Source organism: Arachis hypogaea, chromosome 13 (genome assembly GCF_003086295.3).
Source record: "Arachis hypogaea cultivar Tifrunner chromosome 13, arahy.Tifrunner.gnm2.J5K5, whole genome shotgun sequence".
In the NCBI taxonomy this organism is placed as follows: Eukaryota; Viridiplantae; Streptophyta; class Magnoliopsida; order Fabales; family Fabaceae; genus Arachis; species Arachis hypogaea.
This window is the reverse complement of record NC_092048.1, coordinates 138482847-138509414: the sequence shown is the minus strand read 5'-3', so window position 1 is coordinate 138509414 and position 26568 is coordinate 138482847. Positions and strand designations below refer to the sequence as shown.

Below are 26568 nucleotides of genomic sequence, written 5' to 3'. Positions count from 1 at the left end.
TCCCAAAATCTGGTGGATCTTTCATCTCCTACCTCCATAGCCAAGCCATCAATCATCTTCTGCTTGACATGTTGCTCCCTTATTTGCACTTGACATATGTCTTTCCACAGTCTCCCCTCTTCAGTAATATCTGAGTTGACAACAAGTGATTTGGATTCAAACTATTGCATGAACATACAACCTTCTTTCATAGAGGGCATTCCTCTTTAGAGAATTGCCACCACCATTTAAGCAGTAAAACCGAATTACGGACCACTGCATCACCCACCCCCAATCCTCCTAGCTTCTCCGATGTCTGTACCAGCTCCCCCTTTACAAGGGCCATGCCAGGTCGACCATCATCCTTCCCCCAAAAGAATCTCCTCTGCAAGGATATAATTCTTCGAGCAACCGCGTTAGGCATCTTGTACAAACTCAGGTAATAAATAGGCAGGCTGTTGATTACCGACTTAATAAGTACCAACTTACCAGCCTTACTAAGTACCTTTACTTTCCACAAACTGAACTTCTCTTCCACCTTTTCTATAACCGGTTTTCAAGTTTTTACCAATCGCGGATTCGCTCCTAGGATAATGCCAAGGTACCTTACCGGTAGAGCTGCCTCTTGACATCCTAGTAGCTGGCACATCCGATTAACCCACTCCTGACTGCAGTTCACTAGTATCAAGTTAGACTTCTCAAAGTTAATGTTCAACCCAGACATCATTTCAAAGCACCTCAGAAGTCTCTTATAGTTCCTCAGTGTCTCCTCCTCTAGTGGACATAATAATATAGTGTTATCAGCAAATTGTAAGTGTGATAACTTTATATTATCCCTACTGACTAAGAGTGGAGATATCCACCCATTTCTAACTGCCTCCCAGATCATCCTATTGAGCACATCCACCACCAGAACAAACAAGAACGGCGATAATGGGTCGCCTTGACGTAGTCCTCTCTCCATTTTGAACGGTTTTGATGGTTAACCATTAACTAGAATAGAGATAGAAGCCGAAGTAACACACTCCCTAACCCATGCCCTCCATTTCCTTCCGAAGCTCATCTTCTCCAGCACAGTATCAACAAAGCACCATTTGACTCTGTCATAGGTTTTTTGGAAGTCCAGTTTAATAATCGCTAATTCTTTCTTCTTCAGTTTCAACCATTGCACGGTTTCACATGCAATTAACGTTCCAACGTGTATCTTTCTCCCCTTCACAAAGGCACTCTGTAATTCCCCGATTAAGTCTGGCATAATCCTCTTCATTCTTCGTGTCAACAATTTAGAGATAACCTTATAGACACACCTATCATACTGATAGGTTTGAGATATTTTATCTCCTTAGCACCAACAAAATTCGGAGCCAACACTACCCATGTGACATTAGCGTCTGCTGGTAGTCGTGCTGTCTTAAAGAACTCCATCATAACTGCAGTGAATTCCGTTCCTATCTCGTTTGAGCACTTTTTAATAAAAATTTATGTTGTAGCCATCACTTCCTTGAGTCTTAAAAGATTCACAATCTCATACTGCCTCCTTCACTTCCTCTACTGATGGTAACATCTCTAAAGTTTCCACTTTCTCCTTCTCCAACTGATTTACTAATCCGTTCCTAAAACTTTCAAATAAAGATTACTATAAGTCATAAATAATATTTTTATGGCCGTTTCTGATTATGAGTTAGTGTTTAATTTTTGTGTAATTTATTTTTTATAATAAATTTTAAATATTTAAAAATAATTTAATTTTATATTTTTAAATTAAATATTAATTATTAATTTTTTAAATAGGTTAAATATTATATTTTATGTACTATAACAATCACTTATTTTTATATCCGGATATTTGTGGAGTATATATAATTCCAATACTCTATTAGAGCAACATTTACTTTAACTGACAAATTAACGGTTAAAGCAGGTATTTTTAAGTTGCTATAATGCTATTCTTATCTTTTCCTTTTATATTAATTGATGTAGATTACAGTATTATCATCAGGACCGTGATACAAAATACAGATAAAAGTTTATTTTTTTCGAATGTGTTTGTGAAATCATGTTTGGTATTAAAAACATGACATAAATATAGGTAATAAACTAATAATGATCCAAAAATTGTCTTCTGTATTTCGAATTTCTATGTCGAATATATATATATATATATATATATATATATATATATATATATATATATATATATATATATATATATATATATATATATATATATAAAGTGACCTTGCTGAAGCGATAAATTATATAAAAATTAATACAACGAAAAATATGGTTGCAGTTTGTTTTGTGTAAACAAATTAATCTAGATTTTAATTAAAAAATGTATATGTTAAAAGTAGAGTTAATATTCAAAATGATCTCTGAAATTTGACCCTAATTTAATTTAACCTTCAAAATTTCAATTGATTCTAATTTTATTTTGAAATTTTGACTCGCGCTTCAAGTTGGTCCTTCTATTGTTTTCTGTCACCGAAAAGCTGACCTGACAATTTTGGTTGACACCTAGCAGCAAAACAGTTAGATGACATGGTGAAATATTTGAAAGTATTAATTTAACCCCTAAAAATTTTAAATAAAACCTAGCAGCCCCAATTTTTCCAAATTGCAAGAGTCTCTCGAAGATAATCAAATAACATCAATCAATTGGATCCAAAAAACATTTAACTGTGTATGATAAACGATTACAAACTAGTCAACAGTTTATTAAATATTAGAAACCAATCACTATCTGTTCTTGATTTTCTGACTGTGAGTAATCTCTGAAACTTGTGTATCATCAACAACAAGATGTGGTGCTAATAGAACATTTTCAATCACCTCACCAAATCTCACATGTATTTTCATAGATCAATGCAATTTCTTAAAGATATACAAAAGTTGTTCGATTGTTCTATACCACGTCTCATAAATTTCACTGCATAGATTATTGTATCTATTAGATTTAAAATGATCAAAACATAACAAAAATATATTGAATGACATACAACATGAGTCTACCATTAACATTACATAGTTTTTCAATAAAAAATCAATTAAAAAGAACAAATAAACAAACTAACTAGAACTATGCAGCTAGAATGTCAAATTAAAAGCTAATATTTTACAACAAATAATAGAATCAATTTTCAATTAAAATGGAATATAAAGGAGTAAGATTGTTATTTTAAAATGGAATATGAAAAATCAATGATTGCGTTACAAAAAATTATAGAATTCAGTTGATCACAGCCACATACATATAAAAAAATAAACCCTAACATACAAGAACTCTACCATTATCAACAACTGTAATCAACCAAAGTTTTCCAAAATTTCATTGATAAAATAGTGCGAAAAAATGAAGAACAAACCTCATGCAACATTTTGCAGAAAATAGAACATCGTATGTTGAGAGTAACGATTGTGTTACTAACCTATTTTTGAAAAGATGGTAATTTCCAGACAATTAGTCTTTACAATGGAAGCGAAACAAGTAAGAAAAGTTTCAAGCTTTAGTTACAGCGACACTTATGGTTCTTCTCTGACGGTACGTATATGAGGAGAGGAGGAAGAAGAAGAAGGGTCGGTTGGAGGTTTCATTTTTAATTGGTTAATGTTTAGGTTTTGGTATTAACCTCTTTCTCATGTCAAACGACGTCGTTTTGATATTATCACGTGTCAATTAAATTTGTTAGATCAATTTTTTAATGACGAAAAATGACGAAAGAGTCAAATTAAGAATTAAATTTCAACAGCTATTATAAATATTAACTCATTTAAGTACCAAATATTAAGACTCTTTCTATGGAAGAGTTTCTAAATTAGATTAAAGGATAGAAAACTAACCGATTAGAATGATAATAACTTAAATTAATTGTTGTTTATACCTTTTTATGTTACTTAAGACAAAAAAATTAAAATAATATTCCAATATTTGTATAGCTGACAAAATGATTCAAATAATAATAAACAAAGTTTCTAATGAATTAAAATTATGATAAAAATAATGATTAAAACTATTATTCTTTTATAAACTACAAACAACTTTTGCAGTTAATAAATAGTTTGTTAATTTGATTCAATTTTTATAAAATATTTAAATAATTATTTAAAAAATAAATACAAAAATTAAACCAAAATTTGATCTATAACCTCCTTTTATTTAATTTTTTTGTAAAATATTACGTTAGAATCTTATTTATAAATCTCTTTCTAAAAGTATATATTTAATATTTAATTATTTTTATCATATTTTTAAATATTTTAAAAATTTATTTATTATTTGTATTTTTTAAACTTATTTTTTTCAGCAAGACAAATTTTTTGATATTATTTTATTAATTTATTTAAATAATTATTAATAAAATAATGGAATTTTTATGATCATATAAATTGGTAAAGACAAATTAAAAGCTTATTTTTAATCTAAGATACGAAGTTATTTAGAGACGGATGAATTAGAAATGTTTAAGAATGAATTCAAACTAAAAGTATATTTTGTGATCTAATTTAAAATATGTTTCGGGTCATTCGACCTTATCCAAATGTTTTTTTTATAATAAAAAATATTTTAAAATTAAAATAATAATATTATACTATATTTTTATATATCAATTAATATTTTTATATGATATAAAATTATTTTTATTTTAAAATAATTTATTTTAATATAATATAATATAATATAATATTTTTTAAAATAAATTTTTGTTAATTTAATATATAAAATTTATATATATTCATTTTATATGAGATGAATGTGATTTAATCCGATTTATTTTAAGTCATTTTTAAATTGAATCAAAATGGATCTAATGATCTATAATCTTTTATCATCTACACTCCTAGCATGAACGACGAAGGATGATCATGTTCTCTCTTTCTTGGTTCACTTTACTCGTTGAGTATTGTCTTTTCCTGTGATCATGTGATGCTAACCTCACTCTCAGAGCTTTCATATATATACCACGTTCCTCCCCAACCGTCCAGTGCTAAGATGATCATGATGTCGCACCTTGCCTAACGGTTAGGACGGACTTAACCCTTGAGGGAGCACCATCTCTCGTATATAGCCACCACACCCAAGCAAACACTCTCATGTTTATCTACATTTGAGAAAGTTAAAAAATGAATAAAAGACAAAGGAAAAAAAAAAAAAAGAAAAAACTTATCCGCGACAATTGACAATTGGTTATATATTAATTATTTAATACTAATCCTGATAATGCCGCCTCGTTGGTACCTCTTGTCCTTTCCGTCCAACGATAAACGCGTGTTGTCCAAAAGATTTGCCACGTGTCGCCCAATCACCATGAAAACTAGATTTTTTCTTTAAAAAATTAATTCTATTATTTCTTCTCATGACAACAATAAGAAAACGGAAAACCCCTCTCTAACATCGAACATTTCGTATGGATGCAACTTTAAGAATGTATTTAATTATAGATATAGATACAAAGAAAATAAAAAAATGTCCGTCTTAATAAATAAAGTGCTAGTTAAAAAGATACTATAATATAAAAATTTGAAATTGTATTTATAAATGTACATTGTCCGTATTGTGTTTAAAAAATACGGAAATGGTGTAGTGATTAGAGTATTAGAATACTAGAGTAGATGAATAAGAGTATGAATATGGATAAAGAATTGTGAGAAGTTGAGAAAGAGAAAGAGTAGTGTGGAGGAGGAGTATGTGTGTTGTGTTAGTGAGTAGCTAAGCTAGGTAGGTGGGTAGCAACTAGCAAGTAAGTGAATATTGTTTCGTTTCCTTGCTGTTTTCCTCTCTTAGCTGTTTCCCATCTCTTTCTCCCTCCCTTGCTTCACTGCCAGGTTCCAAACATTTCTTTTTCTTTCATCAGTAATCCAGTTGCTATGTGGGTATAGAAACATGTTCAAACCATTCTTCTAACTGCTGTCTTTATTTGTCAACAAACAAAAGAAAATGGTTTCAAGATCTTATTCAAATCTACTGGAGCTGGCATCGGGTGAGTCTCCATCATTTGGGACCATGAACAGGAGAATCCCTCGGATTATGACTGTGGCTGGTTTGATATCCGATGTTGATGATGACCCTGCTGAGAGTGTGTGCTCTGACCCCTCTTCTTCCTCTGTCCACCGTGATAGGATCATCATTGTGGCTAATCAGCTTCCTATAAGGGTTCAGAGAAAGCCAGACGGTAACAGGAACTGGCTCTTCACTTGGGATGACAATTCACTTCTCCTTCAACTCAAAGATGGCTTAGGTGATGATGACACTGAGGTTATCTATGTTGGTTGCCTCAAAGAGGAAGTGCATCCAAATGAACAAGATGAGGTTTCTCAGATACTTCTTGAGACTTTCAAGTGTGTCCCTACTTTTCTCCCTCCTGATCTCTTCACCAGGTACTACCATGGCTTCTGCAAGCAACAGTTATGGCCACTGTTCCATTACATGCTGCCTTTGTCACCAGACCTTGGAGGCAGGTTCAATAGGTCACTGTGGCAGGCTTATGTATCTGTCAATAAAATCTTTGCAGATAGGATTATGGAAGTTATTAACCCTGAGGATGATTATGTCTGGATACATGATTATCATCTCATGGTGTTGCCAACTTTCTTGAGGAAGAGATTCAACAGAGTCAAACTTGGGTTTTTCCTACATAGTCCATTTCCTTCATCGGAAATATACAAGACATTGCCTATTAGGGAAGAACTCCTGAGAGCACTTTTGAATTCAGATTTGATTGGATTCCACACCTTTGACTATGCAAGGCATTTTCTCTCATGTTGTGGTAGGATGCTTGGTCTAACCTATGAGTCCAAAAGGGGTTATATTGGGATTGAGTATTATGGTAGAACTGTTAGTATCAAGATTCTTCCGGTTGGGATTCACTTGGGACAGCTTCAATCAGTTTTAAGCATGTCCAAGACTGAAGAGAAAGTTTCTGAGCTTATTACACAGTTTACTGATGAAGGCAAGATAATGTTACTTGGTGTTGATGACATGGACATCTTTAAGGGAATAAGTTTGAAGCTATTGGCAATGGAGCAGCTCCTGATTCAGCACCCTGAGTGGCAAGGAAAGGTTGTGTTGGTTCAGATAGCCAACCCTGCAAGGGGAAGAGGGAAGGATGTGAAGGAAGTGCAGGCCGAGACGAAGGCTACCGCGAAACGAATCAACGAAACCTTTGGGAAGCCAGGGTATGATCCTGTTATTCTTATTGAAGAGCCACTGAGGTTTTATGAGAGAGTTGCATACTATGTTGTTGCTGAGTGTTGTTTGGTGACTGCAGTGAGGGATGGAATGAATCTCATACCGTATGAATACATAATCAGTCGTCAAGGGAATGATGGGTTGGACAAAGTTTTGAGAGTAGCCTCCTCTCCAAAGAAAAGCATGCTGGTTGTGTCTGAGTTCATTGGTTGTTCGCCATCTTTGAGTGGCGCAATCAGAGTGAACCCTTGGAACATTGATGCTGTGGCAGATGCAATGGACTCTGCCCTTGAAATGGCTGATTCAGAGAAGCAGCTTCGGCATGAGAAGCATTATAGATATGTTAGTACTCATGATGTAGGTTACTGGGCGCGCAGCTTCTTGCAAGATTTGGAAAGGACTTGTGGTGATCACGTACGGCGAAGGTGGTGGGGGATTGGCTTTGGATTGAGTTTTAGAGTTGTGGCACTTGATCCTAACTTCAGGAAGCTCTCAATGGAGCACATAGTTTCGGCTTACAAGAGGACGACAACTCGGGCGATACTTCTTGATTATGATGGTACATTGATACCTCAGGCATCCATTGATAAGAGCCCAACAAGTAACTCCATTAAGATGCTTAACAGTTTGTGTAGGGATAAGGACAACATGGTGTTTCTCGTCAGTGCTAGAAGCCGAAAGAGGCTCGCAGAATGGTTTTCTCCTTGTGAGAGTCTTGTAATTGCTGCTGAGCATGGTTACTTTCTAAGGTAACATTTTTGGACCTATAAGTTATAACATTTCTAAAGATTTGTTATTTTTCTCGCGGCTGATATTGGTTTGTATGGTTTGTGGTTTTAGATTGAAAAGAGATGCAGAATGGGAAACCTGTGGGCCTGCTATAGACTGTAGTTGGAAACAAATTGCAGAACCTGTAATGAAGCTTTATACAGAAACAACTGATGGATCCACCATTGAAGATAAGGAAACTGCACTTGTTTGGTGCTATGAGGATGCAGATCCTGATTTCGGATCATGCCAGGCTAAGGAACTTCTTGATCATCTGGAAAGCGTGCTTGCAAATGAACCGGTAACAGTCAAGAGCGGACAGAACAATGTTGAGGTTATACCACAGGTGTGTATAATTTGCAAGTTATATTTGTTTTTCAATCAGCTAATTATTTCGGGTTAAGACTGATAGAATTGGTGGTGTTAGATTCAGTATCAGTAATGGTTCATACTTCAATTTTGTCTCCCTGAATGAATTAATTTATGTATATGTATCAAACTTTGAGAAATGACTATTTAATGTGTATAAACGTGCAGGGCGTAAGCAAGGGGCTCGTGGCGAAGCGGCTGCTTTCCATGATGCATGAGAAGGGAATGTCACCTGATTTTGTTTTGTGTATAGGAGATGATCGGTCGGACGAAGACATGTTCGAAGTAATCACCACTTCCATGGCTGGTTCTTCGGCAACACCCAGGGCTGAAGTATTTGCATGTACTGTTGGTAAAAAACCAAGCAAGGCTAAGTACTACCTTGATGATACCGCTGAAATAGTGAGATTGGTGCATGGCTTGGCTTCTGTTTCGGAACAAAAAGTGTTACTCTAGGCATGGTAGTGCAAGGTATTGAGATTGCCCTTGCTTTCTTTCCTTTGTCACTCACTATTTAGCCTCAGTTGTGCTCTCCATACTTTTGAGCTTTTTTGCTTTTTCTTGGTTGTGATAATATTCAGTGTATATTGTTACATTTGTTAATGAGAATCCTGTAGGAATTCTCCTCTCAAGTGTTTGTTTCTATTATCAGGAGAACTTGTAAATATAATTTGTTTTTGCATTGTGAACTCTGTTTTTTGTTGCCCTTTAGTGCAGATGATACTTGATACTGGTTTGTTTTGGATATTGAATCTTCTCTTGAAATCAGTACTTTGACAAGGAAAATGACTATGTCAATATGATGCTTGTGTTCTGACTTGCAACAGTTGCGATTATGCATGTTATTTTCATATTTGTATCATATAAGTTGCCTTATTTGTCATAATACGATACATGCCAGGATTCATTGTCAATGGCTATTGGCAAAGCTTGAAATTCTTGTTTTCTCAAAGGAAGGGGACGAAAGAAAGCGATGAGTCAAAAGAAAAGGCAGCAGATGAAAGCTCTATGAAAATGCTTATACTCGTTTTCTTCAGGCATGGGTCAACCGTCAAAGGACTTTGACTCCTTAATTAGTACTATTTTCTTTATTCATTGCATGCACATTCCTACACCGCAAAATGCTCAAACAATGGAGATTTCTTTTCATAGTTTAGGGAGGAAAATATTTACCTTTGAATTTAAAAATAATAGAAATAGAATAAAGATAGAGAGATGGTGGATGAAGAAATTTTAACTTTTCTTGTATAGAAGAATCTTTCCCAATAAGGACTTCCTCGTTAAGGTTCTTTGTAAGAAGTCTCTAGTATTGCGTGTACTTTCTCTGGTATTTTGTTTTAGGATTTCTAACGGCATCTGTGATTTAATGACTGGAAATTTCGTTGTAAACTTGAGGAAGACAGCAGAAGGAGAGAGAAAAAAAAAGGGGGGGGGGGGAGGGTGCATAGTTTTTAAAGAACCAAAATAAGGTTGACATTGCAATGGGTGATATCCAATGATCATAATTCATAAGTTAGGTTAAATTTGACTGAGTTATCAGGGTCAAACTTAACAAAGATGTAATTGGACTTTAATTTGTAATCATAAGTTAAAACAATATGGGTTATTACCTGAAAAATGATCTAAGGGAAGAGCCTCAAATAACATTAATTGACAGATTCCACAACACCATTGTGGTTTTGCTGATCCAGCAATTCCTGAAAAACGAATTTTTAAGAACACAATGGATTATAAGTTATCAACAATTCCTGATTTCAGTGTGTGTGTTTGCCAAACTCTTGCTTAGAATTTTAATCCACCTCTCAGTTTATCAGTGCTGCAGCTTACCCTTCCCTTATTGCTGGCAAGGTCGCAATGCACATGATTGTCAATCATAGTTGCTACATTAATATTACCAATAATCTCCACATGAACAAGATCCATTCTTAAAATGGTGAAATCGGCTATTATCCCAGGAAATGATTTCTCTGCCAACTATTGCTGCAATAAACTTAATTGCTGCATGGCAGTCCACACAAACCCGAATATTCTTTATTACGGGGATAGTTGTACCAGAGTGCTAATGATTCCAAATGCTATGGCTAGCCTCTCACTGTAGGTGAGTAACAAGTCACGTCTGTGTTCCTCATCAACATCATGAAGTGCCTCACTTGTCAAGCACATAACCTTAGTTTATTTTGTCATAATATGGATGTGATTTATCTCCAGCAGTAAAAGTATGGACTTTGTTTCCAACTTCAATTCAGCTGCATGCTGAAGTCTTCTTCAAACCCCTTTTCCTCATCTAGATTCTCAACTTTGAAGCATCTTTCCATCCTTGAGCAGAAAAATAGATGTTTGACATCAAAGTATTGGCACCTATGTTTTCAGGATCAACCAATATTATCTTGTCAAGAACCTTCTCAGCTAATTCAACATTCTTATGAGGCCTACAAGCAGCCAATAATGTCAACCACACACTTGCTGAAGTCATAGGCTTCCTCCAATCTTCCAGCTCTGCCAAGCAAGTCTGCCACAGCAACATAATGGTCCATGCCAGGAGTAATACCAAACTCTTTCCGTACTGTTTAAATACTTCCAAGCTTCATCTACCAATCCTGCGTGACTGCATGCTGTTAGAACAGCCATAAATGCTACATAGTCAGGCTCTACTCCATCCATTAGCATCTGCTCAAACAAGGAAACAGCATCAAGAGCATGGCCACGCATAGCGCATCCCATAATGATGGCAGTCCATGATACCATGTTATTTGCCTCTATTTTGTCGAAAATACATCTAGCCATCTTGATGTGGCCACATTAGGCATACATGTCATCAGAGAGCTCGCTATAAATTCGTTATCAAGTCCAATTCTAATTATACATCCATGGATCTGTTTCCCCAAACTGAGGGCAGTCAAGTGAGCACAAAGCTTGTATTACACTGGAGAAGGAATCATGCATAGGTTTGACTTTGTCCTTCAACATTTGACGGAATATCATTCGCCCCTGATCGAATTTACCATTTAGCACAGAGCCTGCAATGATAGTGTTCCACAAAATAGTGTCTTTCTTGGGCAAGAGGTAGAAGGAACGAAGCTAGTCTTCCAGGCGAGTACATTTTGCGTACATATCAATTAAGCTGTTTCCAATGACCGTTTCTGCTAGCATTATGAATCTCCTTTCCTTTCATAAGATCAACATGCTATGCAAAGATAGGGAGAATGCTTGACAAAGTATAGGAATCGGGCTTCATTTTGAGCATTTCCGGCAATAACAGTGCTCCAAGAAACAACATCCCTGACAGGCATTCTATCAAAAACCTTGCTAACACTATCTATGCCTCTGCGTCTGTCAGGCGATCCATCAAGCACCTTACCTGCATAGCCACCCAAGACATGTTTGCATTCCCTCTTACTTCTCTCTGCAACTCTCATTCCGACATTCATCAACACCACCACAGGTAGAATCTAAATGGGCCTGCCATTTAGGCAAGTCCAACCCAAATACTTCTTGCGTCAGCTTGACGTCTTTTTTCTAACTCACAACACAGCTTTCGTCACTTTGCGCCTTCTTCTGCTACTGCTATGCTCATAAGTCATAACTTTTGACCATGCGCATAGCACCCACATACTACGTTTGAGACCCAAAACGGTGCCTGATAACTTAGGCAATTTATGTAGCAAATCAAATTGAAACTATAACATGAGGTCCATGAATAAATGAACATATGCTTTATTTTGTTTTGCGATTAAATTCTGAAAACGACACTTGTTTATTTATTAACGCTAGAGACCCTTTCAACTCCTTGATCCTGAGTGCGTGTGGCGTACGTCATTTTTCTTTTAACTGTTTCCATTTAATAATATAAATCACTCTCCATATAATTTAATTTTAATTAAGTACATTTTAAAAATGATTCATATCGTTAGAGATAAGAGCCATTAATCTAGCCATAAGTCCGATCCTACTTACAATTGGTTTAATAAGATATTTGGATATGAATTTATTTGAACCTCACAAAACGAGATTATGGTAAATAAATAAATAAATATTTTTGTTGTTTGTATTTTGCCTTATTGTACTTACCAACCCAGTGTGTGAATGGGGTCCCATGTTTCCTTGTTTCCATAGCAACCGGAAAGAAATGGAATTAAAAAAAAAACTTAGAAAACAGAATGACCAAACAGGAATTCAAACTCTCCAATTAACCTAAGGAATCACAGTCAACCCCAAGAAAAATAAATGATGGCACAAACGATACAACCTAGAAAGTTAAAAAATAAGTGGCTGTGTCAATTCCATTTTACACTATAAATGAATGAGTTGATCAATTTCATTGAAAAAGGGAATAGAAGGAAGGGAGAGAGAGAGATATATGATGGGAAAAGAGGAGATAGTGGAGGAAGCATTCAGAAGCTTAGGAAAAGGGTTTGACTTGACCTCAGATTTCAGACTCAAGTTCTGCAAAGGCGAAGAGCGTATGGTTGTTCTGAACGAAACGGAGAGAAGAGATGTCAGGGTGCCTGGTTTCGGAACCATTAAGGATGTCTCTGTTGACATCAAATGCGACAAAGGTGACCGCACTCGCTACCAGTCCGACATCCTTTCCTTCACCCAGGTAAGTATTAAGCTTTAAACATGTATACATATAAAGTTAATAGTTAAGAACCCTTTACATGGTAATTTAGTCAAAATTCAAATATATTAACCTTATGTGTCATTCATTTTAAGCTTTTAATATATTATCAGATGTCGGAGCTGTTCAACCAGAAGAGCTCAATACATGGGAAAATTCCGTCAGGGTATTTCAACAGAGTATTTGGATTTGATGAAGCTTCGTGGGCAAGTGATGCAGCCAACACAAAGAATTTGGGTCTTGATGGATATTTCATAATTCTCTTCAATGTTCATATTGATCGATACCCGCTTCAACTATCCAAACAAGTCATTCAACATCTTCCTTCTTCCTGGGATCCTCCTGCACTTGCAAGGTACTCTCACTTTATTTGTATATATTTCTTTTTTTTAGATATAAGTCAAAATAAATTTTCCATGAATGCATTATAAAAATTATCAAAAATATTATTTATATACTAAAATTAATTATTAAAATTAATTAGTTATATTTAAATATAAATATATATTAATTAATTTTAATATATACATAACAGAGTTAAAAAATTATATAATTCTTTAATTAAAAATGAAGGAATACTAATAAGCTAATATTTTTATTTCTTATGATAAAAAAAAATTTTGATTACTATTTATTTAAAAATAAAATAAAAATATTAATCATCAAATATTTCTGTTAAAAATGAGCCACACAATATATTGACTAATTGACTTGCACGCAATTGCGAGATCAACCATACGAATAAAAAACAATATAATATGAACATCTCATCCATTAAGTTCATAACTAACTTTCGTGAGAAATTTATTGACATTACTCTTTTTCTTTTCTATTTATTTATTGTTTTGTAAAAGAAAATCGAATGACAGGACAAAGATATCAAAAGCAAAACAGAATGTGCAGAATATGTTTTTATACTTATTTAATTTACAAAACAACAATAATAATGTTTTTTTTTTCTTTTGCTTCAGTCATCTTTTACTCATCAACAAATTTTTCATGTTTAAAATAACCAAGTAAAATAATATGACTGTTTATGAAAATAAAAAAGATTACGTTAATTAAGTGTGATTAGCGAACTAGGTCAAATAAGTATACTTATTTGTATGTAGCATCAGCACGCATCACATACACACTGATATATTAGAACTTAGAAGTGGTCCATTTCATCTTTTATTGTAGAAAAAATATAGTTGGAATTATTTTTAATCAGTCAATTTTAAACAAGGATAATTAATAATTAATAATTTTATATTTTTAAAAAATAAAATTTAAATAATTTTAATTAATGATAATTAATTAATATAAAATATAATTTAAAAATATTTATTAACTTATTGTTAGTTAAACTCCTATTAATTACCTAAGGATAATTGTTTACTATATTTATACGTTAGTCAACTACGACTCATTGTTGCCATTGAGAAATGCACTCCATCGACCACTTTAAATAAAACTAGTTATTGAATTTAGGTGTGAAACCAATACTAGGAATTAATGAGAAGAAAATGTGCGAAAATGGTACTCCATAACTACTGTGTATGTACCCAATTTGGGTTATTTGAATGATAAGCTTTTTTATATGCTTAAGTAAATATTGGTCGAATCTCAATCTGTGCATGCAGTAATTTGTTGGTTAACAATAAACTCTTAACTAATCATTAATCTGTCGAGTCAGAGAATATCATGAACAATTTAAAAAAAAACTACTACATATATGTAGTAATAATTTCGCTAAAGAAATATTAGTTGCCTCAATTCATAAGCTTTCTACGTCAAACTGGTAATTTCTTTTACGCGTGATGATTTAGAACACACTTATATTAATCATCAGCAATGAGTTATAGGGATTGGAAATTAAAGAAATTATTAGTGGAGACGAGATCAGAGAATGTGAATAATAATGTTCTGTATTTATCGTTATTTTAATTTTAATGTGCACGTGCCGCTGGAATTTCATTGCAATGAGGTTCATACGGAGAAGCTAGCTCAATTAGTTGTCATGCAATGCATGCTATCCCAGCAAACAATCCTACGTTTGAATTGACTTTTAGCCTTTGATCCTTTCAATTCAGTACTCATCGTCTTTCCCAAAACGCCTTGTAACGTCAATGGTTTTCAACTACTTTATAAAAGAAAACGCCACATGCCCTATAATTATTTGATTGAACTTCAAGTTTTCACCAATGCTTATCCTTTATTTTCCGGATCATCTTTCTCTTAAATAATTCTCAACAAACTAGGTCATTAATCATTATCTATGTTTATTATCGTCCGCAATTTTATCCTTAATTCAACTTTTTAATAAAAACTCACATGCAATAGTTATTTGTATGTGAAGTTAATATTTTAAAATTGTTAAATAATTTAATAAATTTAACTAACAGTTATTAATTATGAATTTTTCGTAAAAACAATTGCATATAACTGTTTACCATAAAATAATTTCACGTCTACTGAATTTCTAGGATGCTAACTAGAAAGTAAGTGGAAAAAATAGACAATAGACTATGTATGATGTATGATTTATTTTTTATATTTTATTTTTCCACCACTGCTGTTCATGGGTCGCATTCTCATATTATTGGACAAGTAGAGGTCAATTATATGCATTTTAAAAATAACAAATGATATCGAGTTATCAACGTTGCAATAATGTTGGAAATTTTCTAAAAGAAAACGTGTTACATAAGCTAACTAAATTATCCTTTTTGTCTGATGATTTTTTATTTGATGATTTTGTGTTACACAATTTGAACTCAAAGCACTTGAATTTGTTTATTTTTTCGGAATGAAATTCTAAAATAATTAAAAAAAAAAACAGAAGATTAATAGCATCTTTTACTAAGAAAGTTGCATAGCCATCATTAATAACTTTGAAGAACTCCATTTGTTAGAGAATTCCTCTGCTCTGTAATCACTGATAAGACATATTTAAGCAAGGTTGGTATCTAAACCTGATTAATTAACTTACTTAAACAGATTCATTGAGAAATATGGGACACACATCCTGGTGGGGCTGAGCATTGGTGGCAAAGATTTGGTGCTTGTGAAGCAAGACGTGTCTTCCAATTTGGGGCCATCAGATCTGAGGAAGCACTTGGATGACCTTGGAGATCAGTTATTCACTGGCACTTGCAATTTCCTTCCTAAAACCAAAGATCACAAGAACAAGGTTTTACACTTTTACTTTACTTTCTCTTCTTGGTGAATGCTACCGTGCCTATCACTTTGTACCTAAGTTACTAAAAGAGGTAAATAAATTATATTTAATAAATTTTACATGATTTATTTTTTATTTTAAACATTTTATTTTTTATTTTAAAAGGGAAGTTAGGCAATTTAGGTACCATAATAAAGACACCATAGAACTCACCTCTCTTCTTATGCCTGACCTTTTCTTAAAGGACAATTCTATGGTGGCTTCTTTTTTTTTTGCCTAATTTTTACTTAAATTATTTTTTATAGTAACTTTAAAATATTTAAATTTTTTTAATTTTTATACTTTTAAATTTAAAATTAATTACTTTACCTATTTTAATAATTAGACAATACTTTTTAGGTACCATAGCAAACACCTTTCTTAAATCTTATTCAATGTGATGTATACAGGCACCACAGGCTTTTGATGTGTTTGGTCCCAAAGTTGTTGCCTTCAATAGCTCCACATGGGTTTGTGCAAAGGATGTAAGTTGTCCCAGTTGAGTTCAGTTAGTTATATAATTTTGTTGAGATAGATTATGGTTTTATATGTGGTAATAATAATAATAATAATAATGAGTGCAGGGAATAACAGTGATATGTTCAAAGAGAGGAGGAGACGCACAAGTGAGCAACCATTGTGAGTGGCTTCTCACAGTTCCAGAGAAGCCAGATGCAGTTCATTTCAACTTCATTCCCATCACTTCTCTTCTCAAAGGTGCTCCTGGCAGAGGCTTCCTCTCACATGCTATCAACCTCTACCTCAGATGTAATAACCTTGTTTTTTGTTTTCATTTAGTTGAAGTCGTCATCATGGATGGTAATTTAGTTAATTAGACTTTAATGTGAAATATGTAGATAAACCTCCTATGTCAGATTTGCCATACTTTCTTGACTTCCAAGCACACAAACTTTGGGCTCCCATTCACAATGATCTGCCCTTGGGTCCACTCACAAATAGAACCAATCCTTCACCTTCTCTCACCTTCAACTTGATGGGTCCCAAGCTTTATGTCAACACAGCTAAGGTACATTATATTCATTCAACTACTCACATTCCATGCATCTTCTTCTGCCTAATAAGTTTCCTAGTCCTAATTACATAACAGGTTACAGTGGGTAAGAGACCAATCACAGGGATGCGTTTGTTTCTTGAGGGCATCAAGTGCAACAGGTTCTTTCCACACTAGCAATATATATAAGGTTAAATTATACAGTTGGTCTCTACACTTTCAATGAAACTGCAAATTGGTCACTACACTTTAAAAATTTATAATTGGGTCTCTAAAGATAATTAAAATTTGCAATTTAGTCCCCGTTGTTCAAAAAGTGTTTGATTTAACAGAATATTTTCGACATATTCTCTATTTTAACAGAACATTTTTCATCATATTCTGAGAAAATATTATGTTAAATCAACACTTTTTGACCGACGGGGACTAAATTGTAAATTTTAATTCTCTTTAAGGATCTAATTACAAACCTTTAAAGTGTAAGAACCAATTTACAATTTTACTGAAAATATAGGAACCAAGTGACCAACTGTGTAATTTAACCTATATATAATTATAGATATCATGGTGGTTTAACATTGTTGACAATAATGATGTTATTTGGTGAAACAGATTAGCCATACACCTGCAACACCTGTTAAACACTCCAATAATGTTTGATGGGAAAATAGAGGACACAACAATATGGTCAGAAGAAGTCAACGATGACCGTTTCTATGAAGCAGTCAACAGCAAGAAATTCTCCCATGTGTGCACAGCACCAGTGAAATACAACACTAGATGGAGAACTGAAAATGAGGACGTGGCATTCATTGTCACTGGGGCACAACTTCATGTGAAGAAACATGATTCAGTAAGGAATGTACTTCATCTTAGGCTACTGTTCTCTAAGGTGTCTAATTCAGTTGTTGTGAAATCAAATTGGACACAAGGGTCTTCAGGGTTGTCCCAGAAATCTGGGATATTCTCAGCAATAAGCACATCAATTATTTCTGGAAGTAACAAAGATCATAAAAAACCAGCATCAGTGGTTGTGGATTCAAGTGTGTTTCCAACAGGGCCTCCAGTGCCAGTGCAAACACACAAGCTACTGAAATTTGTTGAATTGTCACAGTTATGTAAAGGGCCACAAGATAGCCCTGGCCATTGGTTGGTCACTGGAGCAAGATTGGTCTTGGATAAGGGTAAAATACGTTTATGGGTTAAGTTTTCTTTGTTAAACACTGGTGAATGAAACGACATAAAAGGAAGGAAATTTTTTCAAACAATTATGTTTATATCATAGAATAGTTTATAGGTTCAATCATTAGAATAGTTACTCCATGGTCCATGCCATGTACGCTTCATTAGATTCTTACTCTTTTTTTTTTTCATTCTTTCTTTTTGTTTTCAAGAAACGAGAATGTATAATTCATTTTTTTTTTCAATCGAAAAGACATATGTATATAGAATTTTGATATTCATGAAAATAAGGGTCAAAATAGGGCAAGAGAAAGACATTTTCCCTGATCTTTCTAACATTTGAATTCACTAAGAGGATCTCCGATGCTAGTTTTAATTTTATTTTATTTTGGATTTTATAAAGATATTTGTGGATCATATGACATAAATAGTGATTTGAAGCTAAAAATAAAATTTGCTCCTCTAATGTTTAGTATTAATTCAAGGGAATAGATTCTTCATTTTTTTAATAATTGAAAGAGTAAAGTGTGATCTTTTACTATTAATTTTATAAGTGAAATTAAAAATAAATATGAGAGAGAGTAATAGAGGGTTAAAGATCACATTTTACACTCTTAATTTTTTTTTTTTACAATTGAGAGAATCTATTTCCTTAATTCAATTATAATTTTATATTATTTTTAATTATTTTATTAACATAATTATACAAATGACAAAATTTTATTAGTTCTCTATCAAAGTAATACCATTTCTTAAGGTGATATCGATTTTATTTCATAAATTAATTGTAGTACATATTTTAATTCTAAATCAATTCACTTCTTAAAAGTATTAAAAATGACATTCTAAAAACACTCTATTAAAGATGCTCTAATTATAATTATAAGATCAAGGAATTTCTTATCTTTGACTAATCTTAAGTTAATTATTTTTAAAATATAGCATAAACAAAATATGCTAATGTCTAAAAGTATTAACTCACTAATAATTTAACCAAGGATTATAAACAACAATTTAGGATAATTAAACAAAAATTCACCGAATATATATAACAAAATAGTTTAATTTTAAAGCACACAATAAAAAATTTTATAGGATAATATTTTTTTACGGAATATATAGGGACTCAAACACACAACCTCTTAAATAAGTATAAAGAGATTATGTCATTTGAACTATAGCGTATTGATAAGATCATTTAAGGACACGTTTGGAAAGTTTTAAAAATAACTTTTTTTTAGCTTTTGACTTATGAAAAATAGTAGTATTAATATTTGGTACAAATTTTAAAACCAAATTACGGCTTTCTAAGAAGTTATTTAGGAGCTTATAAAGAAGTTTAAAAAAATGATTTCTCTCCTAATACTACTATTTTTTATCATATTTTTATAAAATAAGCATTTTTAAAACTAAAAATTTAAACACAAAATAACTTATTTATAAGCTATTTTTAATACAATTATTTATTGTTTAATTTATTTTTTCAAAAAGAACTTAATTAAGTTGTTTTTAATCAAATTCTTAGACGATTTTTGAAATAGTAAATTTAAAAATAGATGATTTATTGTAGCCGTTAGATTTGATCTGATCTTAATCTTAGAATGAAAGGAAAACGAATATATGGTAATGTGAAAGAGATTCCGATTCCCATTCCCATTCCACGTCAGAGATCGTTGGCATGCGGCAGTTGTTGACTGCGTGGAACTTGTGTGCTCTTGTTTTCCTCTCCCTCGCTTTCTTCCTCTATTCTCATTCGCACCCTTCTCCCTCTTCCATGGCTCAAGAATCTTCCAAATCCATCTACGATTTCACTGTCAAGGTCACCTTCCCCTAATTCTAAATTTCCAGGGTTTTGCTCAAATCGCTATGCTGTTTTTCGATTTCGAGGATTGTGTATGCCTGTGGTATAATAAAATTGAATTGAATTGAATTTGCAGGACATCAATGGTAACGATGTGAGTTTGAATCAATACACTGGCAAGGTTCTGCTCATTGTCAACGTTGCCTCCCAGTGGTAACTGCTAACATACTCATTTCTTATACTCTCAATTGACTCTTATTGTTCTTGATAAATCCCGAACCCTAAATATTCATTGTTGTTATTCTAAATAATTGCTGCAGTGGTTTGACACAAACAAATTACAAGGAACTCAATGTACTCTACAAGAAGTACAAGGATCAAGGTTTATCACTTTACCGAAATGAATACATGTCATGTTTTGTTTATGAGGTGGTGAATTTTGTAGCACTATGTTGTGTACAGGGCTTGAAATCTTGGCATTTCCATGCAATCAGTTTGCTGGACAGGAACCAGGAAATAAGGAAGAAATCCGGGAGGTTGTATGCACAAAGTTCAAAGCTGAATTTCCTATCTTTGATAAGGTACTTTCTGAACTGATCAACACGTTACAACATTGTTTTTCCAATCCTAAAATACTTTAACTGTGTCTAGGTTGAAGTCAATGGGAAGAATGCAGCACCACTTTATAAATATTTGAAGGATCAGAAAGGGGGAATATTTGGAGATGGCATCAAGTGGAACTTCACAAAGTTCTTGGTAAGCAAAGATGGTAAGGTCGTTGAAAGATATGCTCCAACCACCTCACCTCTCAAAATTGAGGTAAGAGATATTTTGGTGCATCTCTTTTAAAATCCTCTTTTTACACTTAATTTTAACTCAATCCCTCGATCCAGAACCATGAAATTTTACATGTCAATAGTTTCTAATTTTCTATGTATATGTTCCCTTTTACAGAAAGACATCCAGAACCTCTTACAGGCTTCTTGAGTTGCATGATTTGACTGTCTCAGAGGTTAGTTTTGCAGTCATTTAGTTTTCTCCCTTCCTTTCTTCTTGATATATGCTCATGCGAGTTGACAATAATATTTGCTGATTCTATATATTGCTTATGCAAATGCTTGCATTTCATTCAGTGATCAAGCCAACCTTTTCTTCACCCAAATATTCTGGTTGTGGCACATTACTTCTAAGAGAAATACTAATAATCCCCTTTATTTGGAACTAGTGTATTTCAAACACTTTTGTTGAAGGGTTTCCTCTCAAATGGGTAAGATTATTACTCCAATGGAAACTACATCAGCTGATGCTCTACTCTTGTGGTCTTGTGTACAGGTCACAGGAAATGTCTACAGCGCTTTCAAAGAATCAGCAGCTTCTCAGTGGATGTAGTGCTTCATTGCCTAATTATTATCATTTTGTAACACATATCCTTTGCCTGGATTATAAAATAAGTATAGTTTGGCACTATGATCATGTCGCCAAAACAATGTAATTTGGATGCATGTTTATGTTAATGTGTATGATCCATAGATTTAATCTGTTGCCACCGCTGTTGTGGTGTTGTTACCAATCACAAGCATTTGTTCCTATTGAATTTTCACGCACAATTTAAGCATAAATGATGAGCACACTTTTTTTTCCCCTCTTACATTACATGACACATTAAAAAAAAGTTTTTATATTGTACATACATTTAAAAAAAAAATTGCAGCATTAAAAACCTAATGCCAACAAGAGTTGTCATTATTGTCGATATAGGTAAAAAAATTTTTTTTAAGTTTTTGAAAAATTTTAAAAAATTTGATCATATTGTTTGAAATATGTTTCAATTTTAGTTCTACTAGTTAGTCAAACTTTTAATTAATTACTATATCTAATAAGATGACCCTATTGTTAATAGATAATTTGCTAAGAAACGTAACTTTTTAGAGATGCTACCCTATATAAGTTTTTTTTTATAATTAAGTTGGTGCAAAGTCTAACAAAAAAAAATATGTGCATATGTTATTACTTTATTTTGCGTATTTTTGTAACACATAAATTTTTGCTAAAAAACACAAAAACTTATTGATATAGCACATAAATCTTTAAAGCATAATACATAAAATTTTACATATAATACAAATTTATTGAAATAGCACACAAATTTTTGCATATAATACAAATTTTTTGTTACGAATATATTTTGTTAGTTAATGTTTTAGGTATGTAATCTTCCAAAAATTTCTATGTTACATATAAAAAATTAAATGTTATGCAATAAAATTTTTGTGTTGTACTTGTACGCCAAAATTTATGCGTAGGTGGATGTGTGTCAATATTTTAGGCATGTAGTTTTAAAAATTATTTGTGCTTTATACTAAATTTATATGTTGTGCATCAAATATGAAGAGAATAGAAAGAGAAAAAGAAATTAAACAATATCAAAAAGAAAAAAAAAAGTGATGATCATCAAATGAGAGAAAAGTGATGTGCAAATAAACTTTTAATTTTAAACAACTTGATTAAACTTGATTACTCAAAAAGACGTTGATTTGAGTTGTATCTTATTTTTTACTTTGCTAGAATAATTAGGATTAATCCATCTAAATAATAAAAATTGAAAATTTAATTCTAATGCATTAATATTATCTTATATTATTAAATTTATTCGTCTAAACTAAAAATAATTATTTGCACAAACTTGCATAAAAATAAAAAATAACTATCATGCTGTTATCTAATTACATACATCATATGAGTTCTAAAATAGAGAAGATAAAAATTGGAATAATTTTATTGATATTGCAATATATGAAATGAAAAAGTTACAAAACGATGCGTTGAAGGGGTTATCAGCTTTGATGTTCTTTCCTCAGTCGTCGTTGGCCAAGAACGCAGCATTACCCTCTCAGCAATCAGCATCAACCTACTTCAACCAAAATGCATATTCGTGATACACAATCTCTTCACTTTTGAGACCACCACAAAATTTGTGGCTTCTAAATTTAGTTTTGTTTCGTAAAGGTTGTTCCTTTCAGCTAATTCCTAAAATGGCTTCCACGATTTTCAGAAGCTTTCAAGTTCACTCCTTTATGCTTTACCCAACATCATTAATCACAAGGAGAAATGGGGTTTTCCGCTTCACAACAAAGTCCTCACAATCCCAAACAGAGACCCAACAGAGGCAACAAACCAAAGTTTCACAGAGCACACAGTCCAAAAAGCTTGACAAAATCCCAAAAGACTATGAAGCAGTTATTGGGATTGAAACCCACGTTCAGCTCTCAACTCTCACCAAAGCATTCTGTGGTTGCCCTTACAATTATGGCTCCCATCCCAATAGCACAATTTGCCCAATTTGCATGGGTTTGCCCGGTGCATTGCCTGTGCTGAATTCTAAGGTCATTGAGTTTGCTGTGAAGTTGGGTCTTGCCCTTAATTGCAACCTTGCTTTGAATTCCAAGTTTGATAGGAAGCAGTATTTCTACCCAGATCTTCCAAAAGGGTATCAGATTTCTCAGTTTGATGTCCCAGTTGCCACTTCTGGTTTTCTTGATGTGGATATTCCAGTGGAGTTTGGAGGGGGCCACAGGAGGTTTGGCATTACAAGGGTTCACATGGAAGAGGATGCAGGCAAGCTCCTACATACAGAAGGTGAAAATTACTCACAGGTAATCCTTTTTTCTTCTTTTTTGGAACTTTAGTTGTTCTAACTTCAGTGCTTGATATGTAGTTTTTATTTGCTGAATTGCATACTATTAGGATGTGGAAATGGTTGAACACATCTATATTTGGACAATTCCTCATAGATTTTATAGTGTACAATTCATTATTTGATCACACATAAGATGCTTAACAACCTTTATCCATGATAAGAGAGTGTTGAAGTTGGTAGCGTTTTCATGATAGGTTGATCTAAATAGAGCAGGGGTACCTTTGCTTGAGATAGTTTCTGAGCCTGATATGAGAACTGGTATTGAAGCAGCAGAGTATGCAGCAGAAATACAGAGATTGGTTCGGTATTTGGGAGTGAGCAATGGCAATATGCAAGAAGGATCTCTTCGTTGTGATGTCAATGTCTCAATTCGACCCATTGGTCAATCAAAATTCGGGACAAAGGTATGTAGCTATTGGCCTTTTGCAGGTCTGTTACTGAATTTTTGGAATTGGCACTTTGTTTCATCATTATGAAGCTTGTTGGATATTAGTCACTTTAAAATTGTTATTACTATTTATTTGGACAACAATTAAGTGCATAGAATTTTTTGCTTTTACTAACCTGAAGGCTAAAAGAATTATGAATAATATTGTTATAAGCAGGTCTTGTGTGTTGGAAAAACTTGTCAAATATATTTTTTTTTGTAGCAGTGCTTTAGCAAAGTTCATCTACCGTTGCTTTTGGTAGAAATAAAGTTTCACAGAATGACTATATCCTTTCTCAATGCAATAAGAGCAAAAGACAATTTATTTCAGCTTTAGCAGCTAATTTGGAAAATTGTTCTGGCAGGTTGAAATAAAGAATTTGAACTCATTTTCATCCGTGAGCAGAGCCATTGATTATGAAATTGCGAGACAGGTCCAACTCCATAGAGAAGGCCAGGAAGATCGGATAGTACAGGAAACTCGTCTATGGGAAGAAGGCGCTCAGGTTAGTATTGTGATATTGTTTTAGTTTTCTTTCCAATCTAGCAGGCAGAAGATAGTACTATATTCCTTTGTAGTCATTTAAGTGGATTACTTTTTTTTATCTGTTTAGAAAACAATTACAATGAGGAAAAAGGAAGGGCTTGCTGATTATCGATATTTTCCAGAACCCGACTTGCCAGCAGTAATACTTTCTCAAGAATATGTTGATGATATTCAAAGTTCTTTACCAGAGCTTCCAGAAATTAAGCGGAGAAGATATGAAACCATGGGCTTAAGCATGCAAGATGTTCTTTTCCTGGCTAATGACAAAAATGTGAGTTTGCTGCTGTTTTCTAATATTTTAAAATAAATAATAATAAATGTCAATTAATTGTATTACACTATTAATACAAGTGATCTAACAAGATTTTTATTGTCTGAAATGATTATTAGGTTGCAGATTTTTTTGATGCTACTGTTGCAAAGGGTGCAGATGCAAAGCTGGTTGCCAACTGGATTATGAGTGATGTTGCTGCCTTCATGAAAAACGAAAAGTTGACCATAAATGAAATAAAGCTTACACCTGATGAGCTGTTTGAGTTGATAGCGTCCATTAAAGATGGAGTCATCAGTGGCAAGATTGGCAAGGAGGTATAGCTTGGTTCGGCACTAACGAATGGTGCTTAGCTAAGTTCTAAGCTTCCATCATACTTTGCTCATACAATTTGTTCATGCATTTGCAGATACTATTTGAACTATTATCCAAGGGAGGAACTGTTAAGGGAATTATAGCGGAAAAAGACTTGGTTCAGGTTAGTTGTACAATCATGCATCATTGAAATTCAATTAAAAATAGTGTGATATTGGTGCTCTATTTTGATGCTAAGAAAGAAAATGTAATGTTCATGAGGCTTGGAAATTGACAGATAGTAGATCCCGCTGAGATCGAAAAAATTGTGGATAAAGTGATTGCAGATAATCCGAAACAGTTAGAGCAATATCGCGGTGGCAAAACCAAACTACAAGGTTATTTTGCTGGCCAGGTATGAACCTGTGGAGTTGGAAGCAATTCATATATTATTTTTCTCATCATCTATGAAGTAATCTTTATACCTCTTTGTCCACAAAGCAGGTGATGAAATTATCTAAAGGCAAGGCAAATCCAGGTCTCCTTAACAAGATCCTCTTGGAGAAATTGAATTCAAAGAGCTGATCCTAATAGGCTGCTATCGGATTACAGATCATACGCATCGCCTGACAATGGATATCGTCGGACATTTTTGGATTAAATGGCAATCCTTTAGAAAAATTGCCAGTGAAAATTAGAAGAGGAAGATAAGTTCTTGGCTAATTAATTTAGAAGATTTTAAAGATAAACCTTGTAAGGTGGATGAGTTCCACAGGGTTTTCAGTTCAACTGATGCATATCTTTTGTTATTCTGCAAAGAAAATAATCAATCTGTAGGGGACAAGAAAGAACAAGTAGCCTATCAAAACGTATCACTTGTATCCCATGTTACAGGCTTCAAATGTATTGGTATATCTCATGTTATTCTCTATGTTGTAGCCTTGTAGGTAAACCATCATTTTGGTCCCAATCACGTATCAATGTTCTTTTCGTGATGGAATGTTTTTCTACTTTGAACTCAATAAAAAATTAGTAATGATAGTAACTAGTGACATAAAAGGTAAATATTGCCTCTAACAAATTTTTATGATATTATTGTTGTGAATAAATTTAAAAGATAGTTAAAAAATAATAATAAAATTAAAAATAGGGAAACAAATAAATTTTAGTATATATATATTGACTCCGCGTCATCATTAAGTTTCTATAACCATA

At 33.1% G+C, this 26568-nt stretch overlaps 4 protein-coding genes and 1 pseudogene across 4 annotated transcripts; 4 read left to right on the top strand and 1 right to left on the bottom strand.

The window, feature by feature from the left end:
• Positions 1 to 5314: 5314 nt before the first annotated feature.
• LOC112792038 (alpha,alpha-trehalose-phosphate synthase [UDP-forming] 6) lies at positions 5315 to 9679 on the top strand. Its single transcript, XM_025835115.2, has 4 exons — positions 5315 to 7914; positions 8006 to 8279; positions 8471 to 8773; positions 9204 to 9679. Exons 1-3 carry the CDS (start codon positions 5915 to 5917, stop codon positions 8756 to 8758), a joined length of 2562 nt encoding a protein of 853 aa, XP_025690900.1. The 5' UTR covers positions 5315 to 5914; the 3' UTR covers positions 8759 to 8773; positions 9204 to 9679.
• A 332-nt stretch (positions 9680 to 10011) lies between these two features.
• On the bottom strand, positions 10012 to 11872 carry LOC112792039 (putative pentatricopeptide repeat-containing protein At3g23330; annotated as a pseudogene).
• Positions 11873 to 12091: 219 nt separating this feature from the next.
• LOC112792037 (MACPF domain-containing protein At1g14780) lies at positions 12092 to 18664 on the top strand. The gene is made up of 8 exons (XM_025835113.3): positions 12092 to 12902; positions 13034 to 13275; positions 15903 to 16095; positions 16533 to 16607; positions 16707 to 16890; positions 16980 to 17149; positions 17231 to 17295; positions 17747 to 18664. The coding sequence occupies exons 1-8, from the start codon at positions 12660 to 12662 to the stop codon at positions 18366 to 18368; spliced, it is 1794 nt and encodes a 597-aa protein (XP_025690898.1). The 5' UTR covers positions 12092 to 12659; the 3' UTR covers positions 18369 to 18664.
• A 1250-nt stretch (positions 18665 to 19914) lies between these two features.
• LOC112792036 (probable glutathione peroxidase 2) lies at positions 19915 to 21687 on the top strand. Its single transcript, XM_025835111.3, has 7 exons — positions 19915 to 20135; positions 20254 to 20330; positions 20438 to 20499; positions 20580 to 20698; positions 20769 to 20936; positions 21072 to 21129; positions 21450 to 21687. Exons 1-6 carry the CDS (start codon positions 19995 to 19997, stop codon positions 21102 to 21104), a joined length of 600 nt encoding a protein of 199 aa, XP_025690896.1. The 5' UTR covers positions 19915 to 19994; the 3' UTR covers positions 21105 to 21129; positions 21450 to 21687.
• Positions 21688 to 22896: 1209 nt separating this feature from the next.
• On the top strand, positions 22897 to 26284 carry LOC112792035 (glutamyl-tRNA(Gln) amidotransferase subunit B, chloroplastic/mitochondrial). The gene is made up of 8 exons (XM_025835110.3): positions 22897 to 23770; positions 24009 to 24218; positions 24607 to 24747; positions 24856 to 25059; positions 25179 to 25376; positions 25469 to 25537; positions 25652 to 25768; positions 25858 to 26284. The coding sequence occupies exons 1-8, from the start codon at positions 23150 to 23152 to the stop codon at positions 25936 to 25938; spliced, it is 1641 nt and encodes a 546-aa protein (XP_025690895.1). The 5' UTR covers positions 22897 to 23149; the 3' UTR covers positions 25939 to 26284.
• The last annotated feature ends 284 nt before the right edge of the window (positions 26285 to 26568 follow it).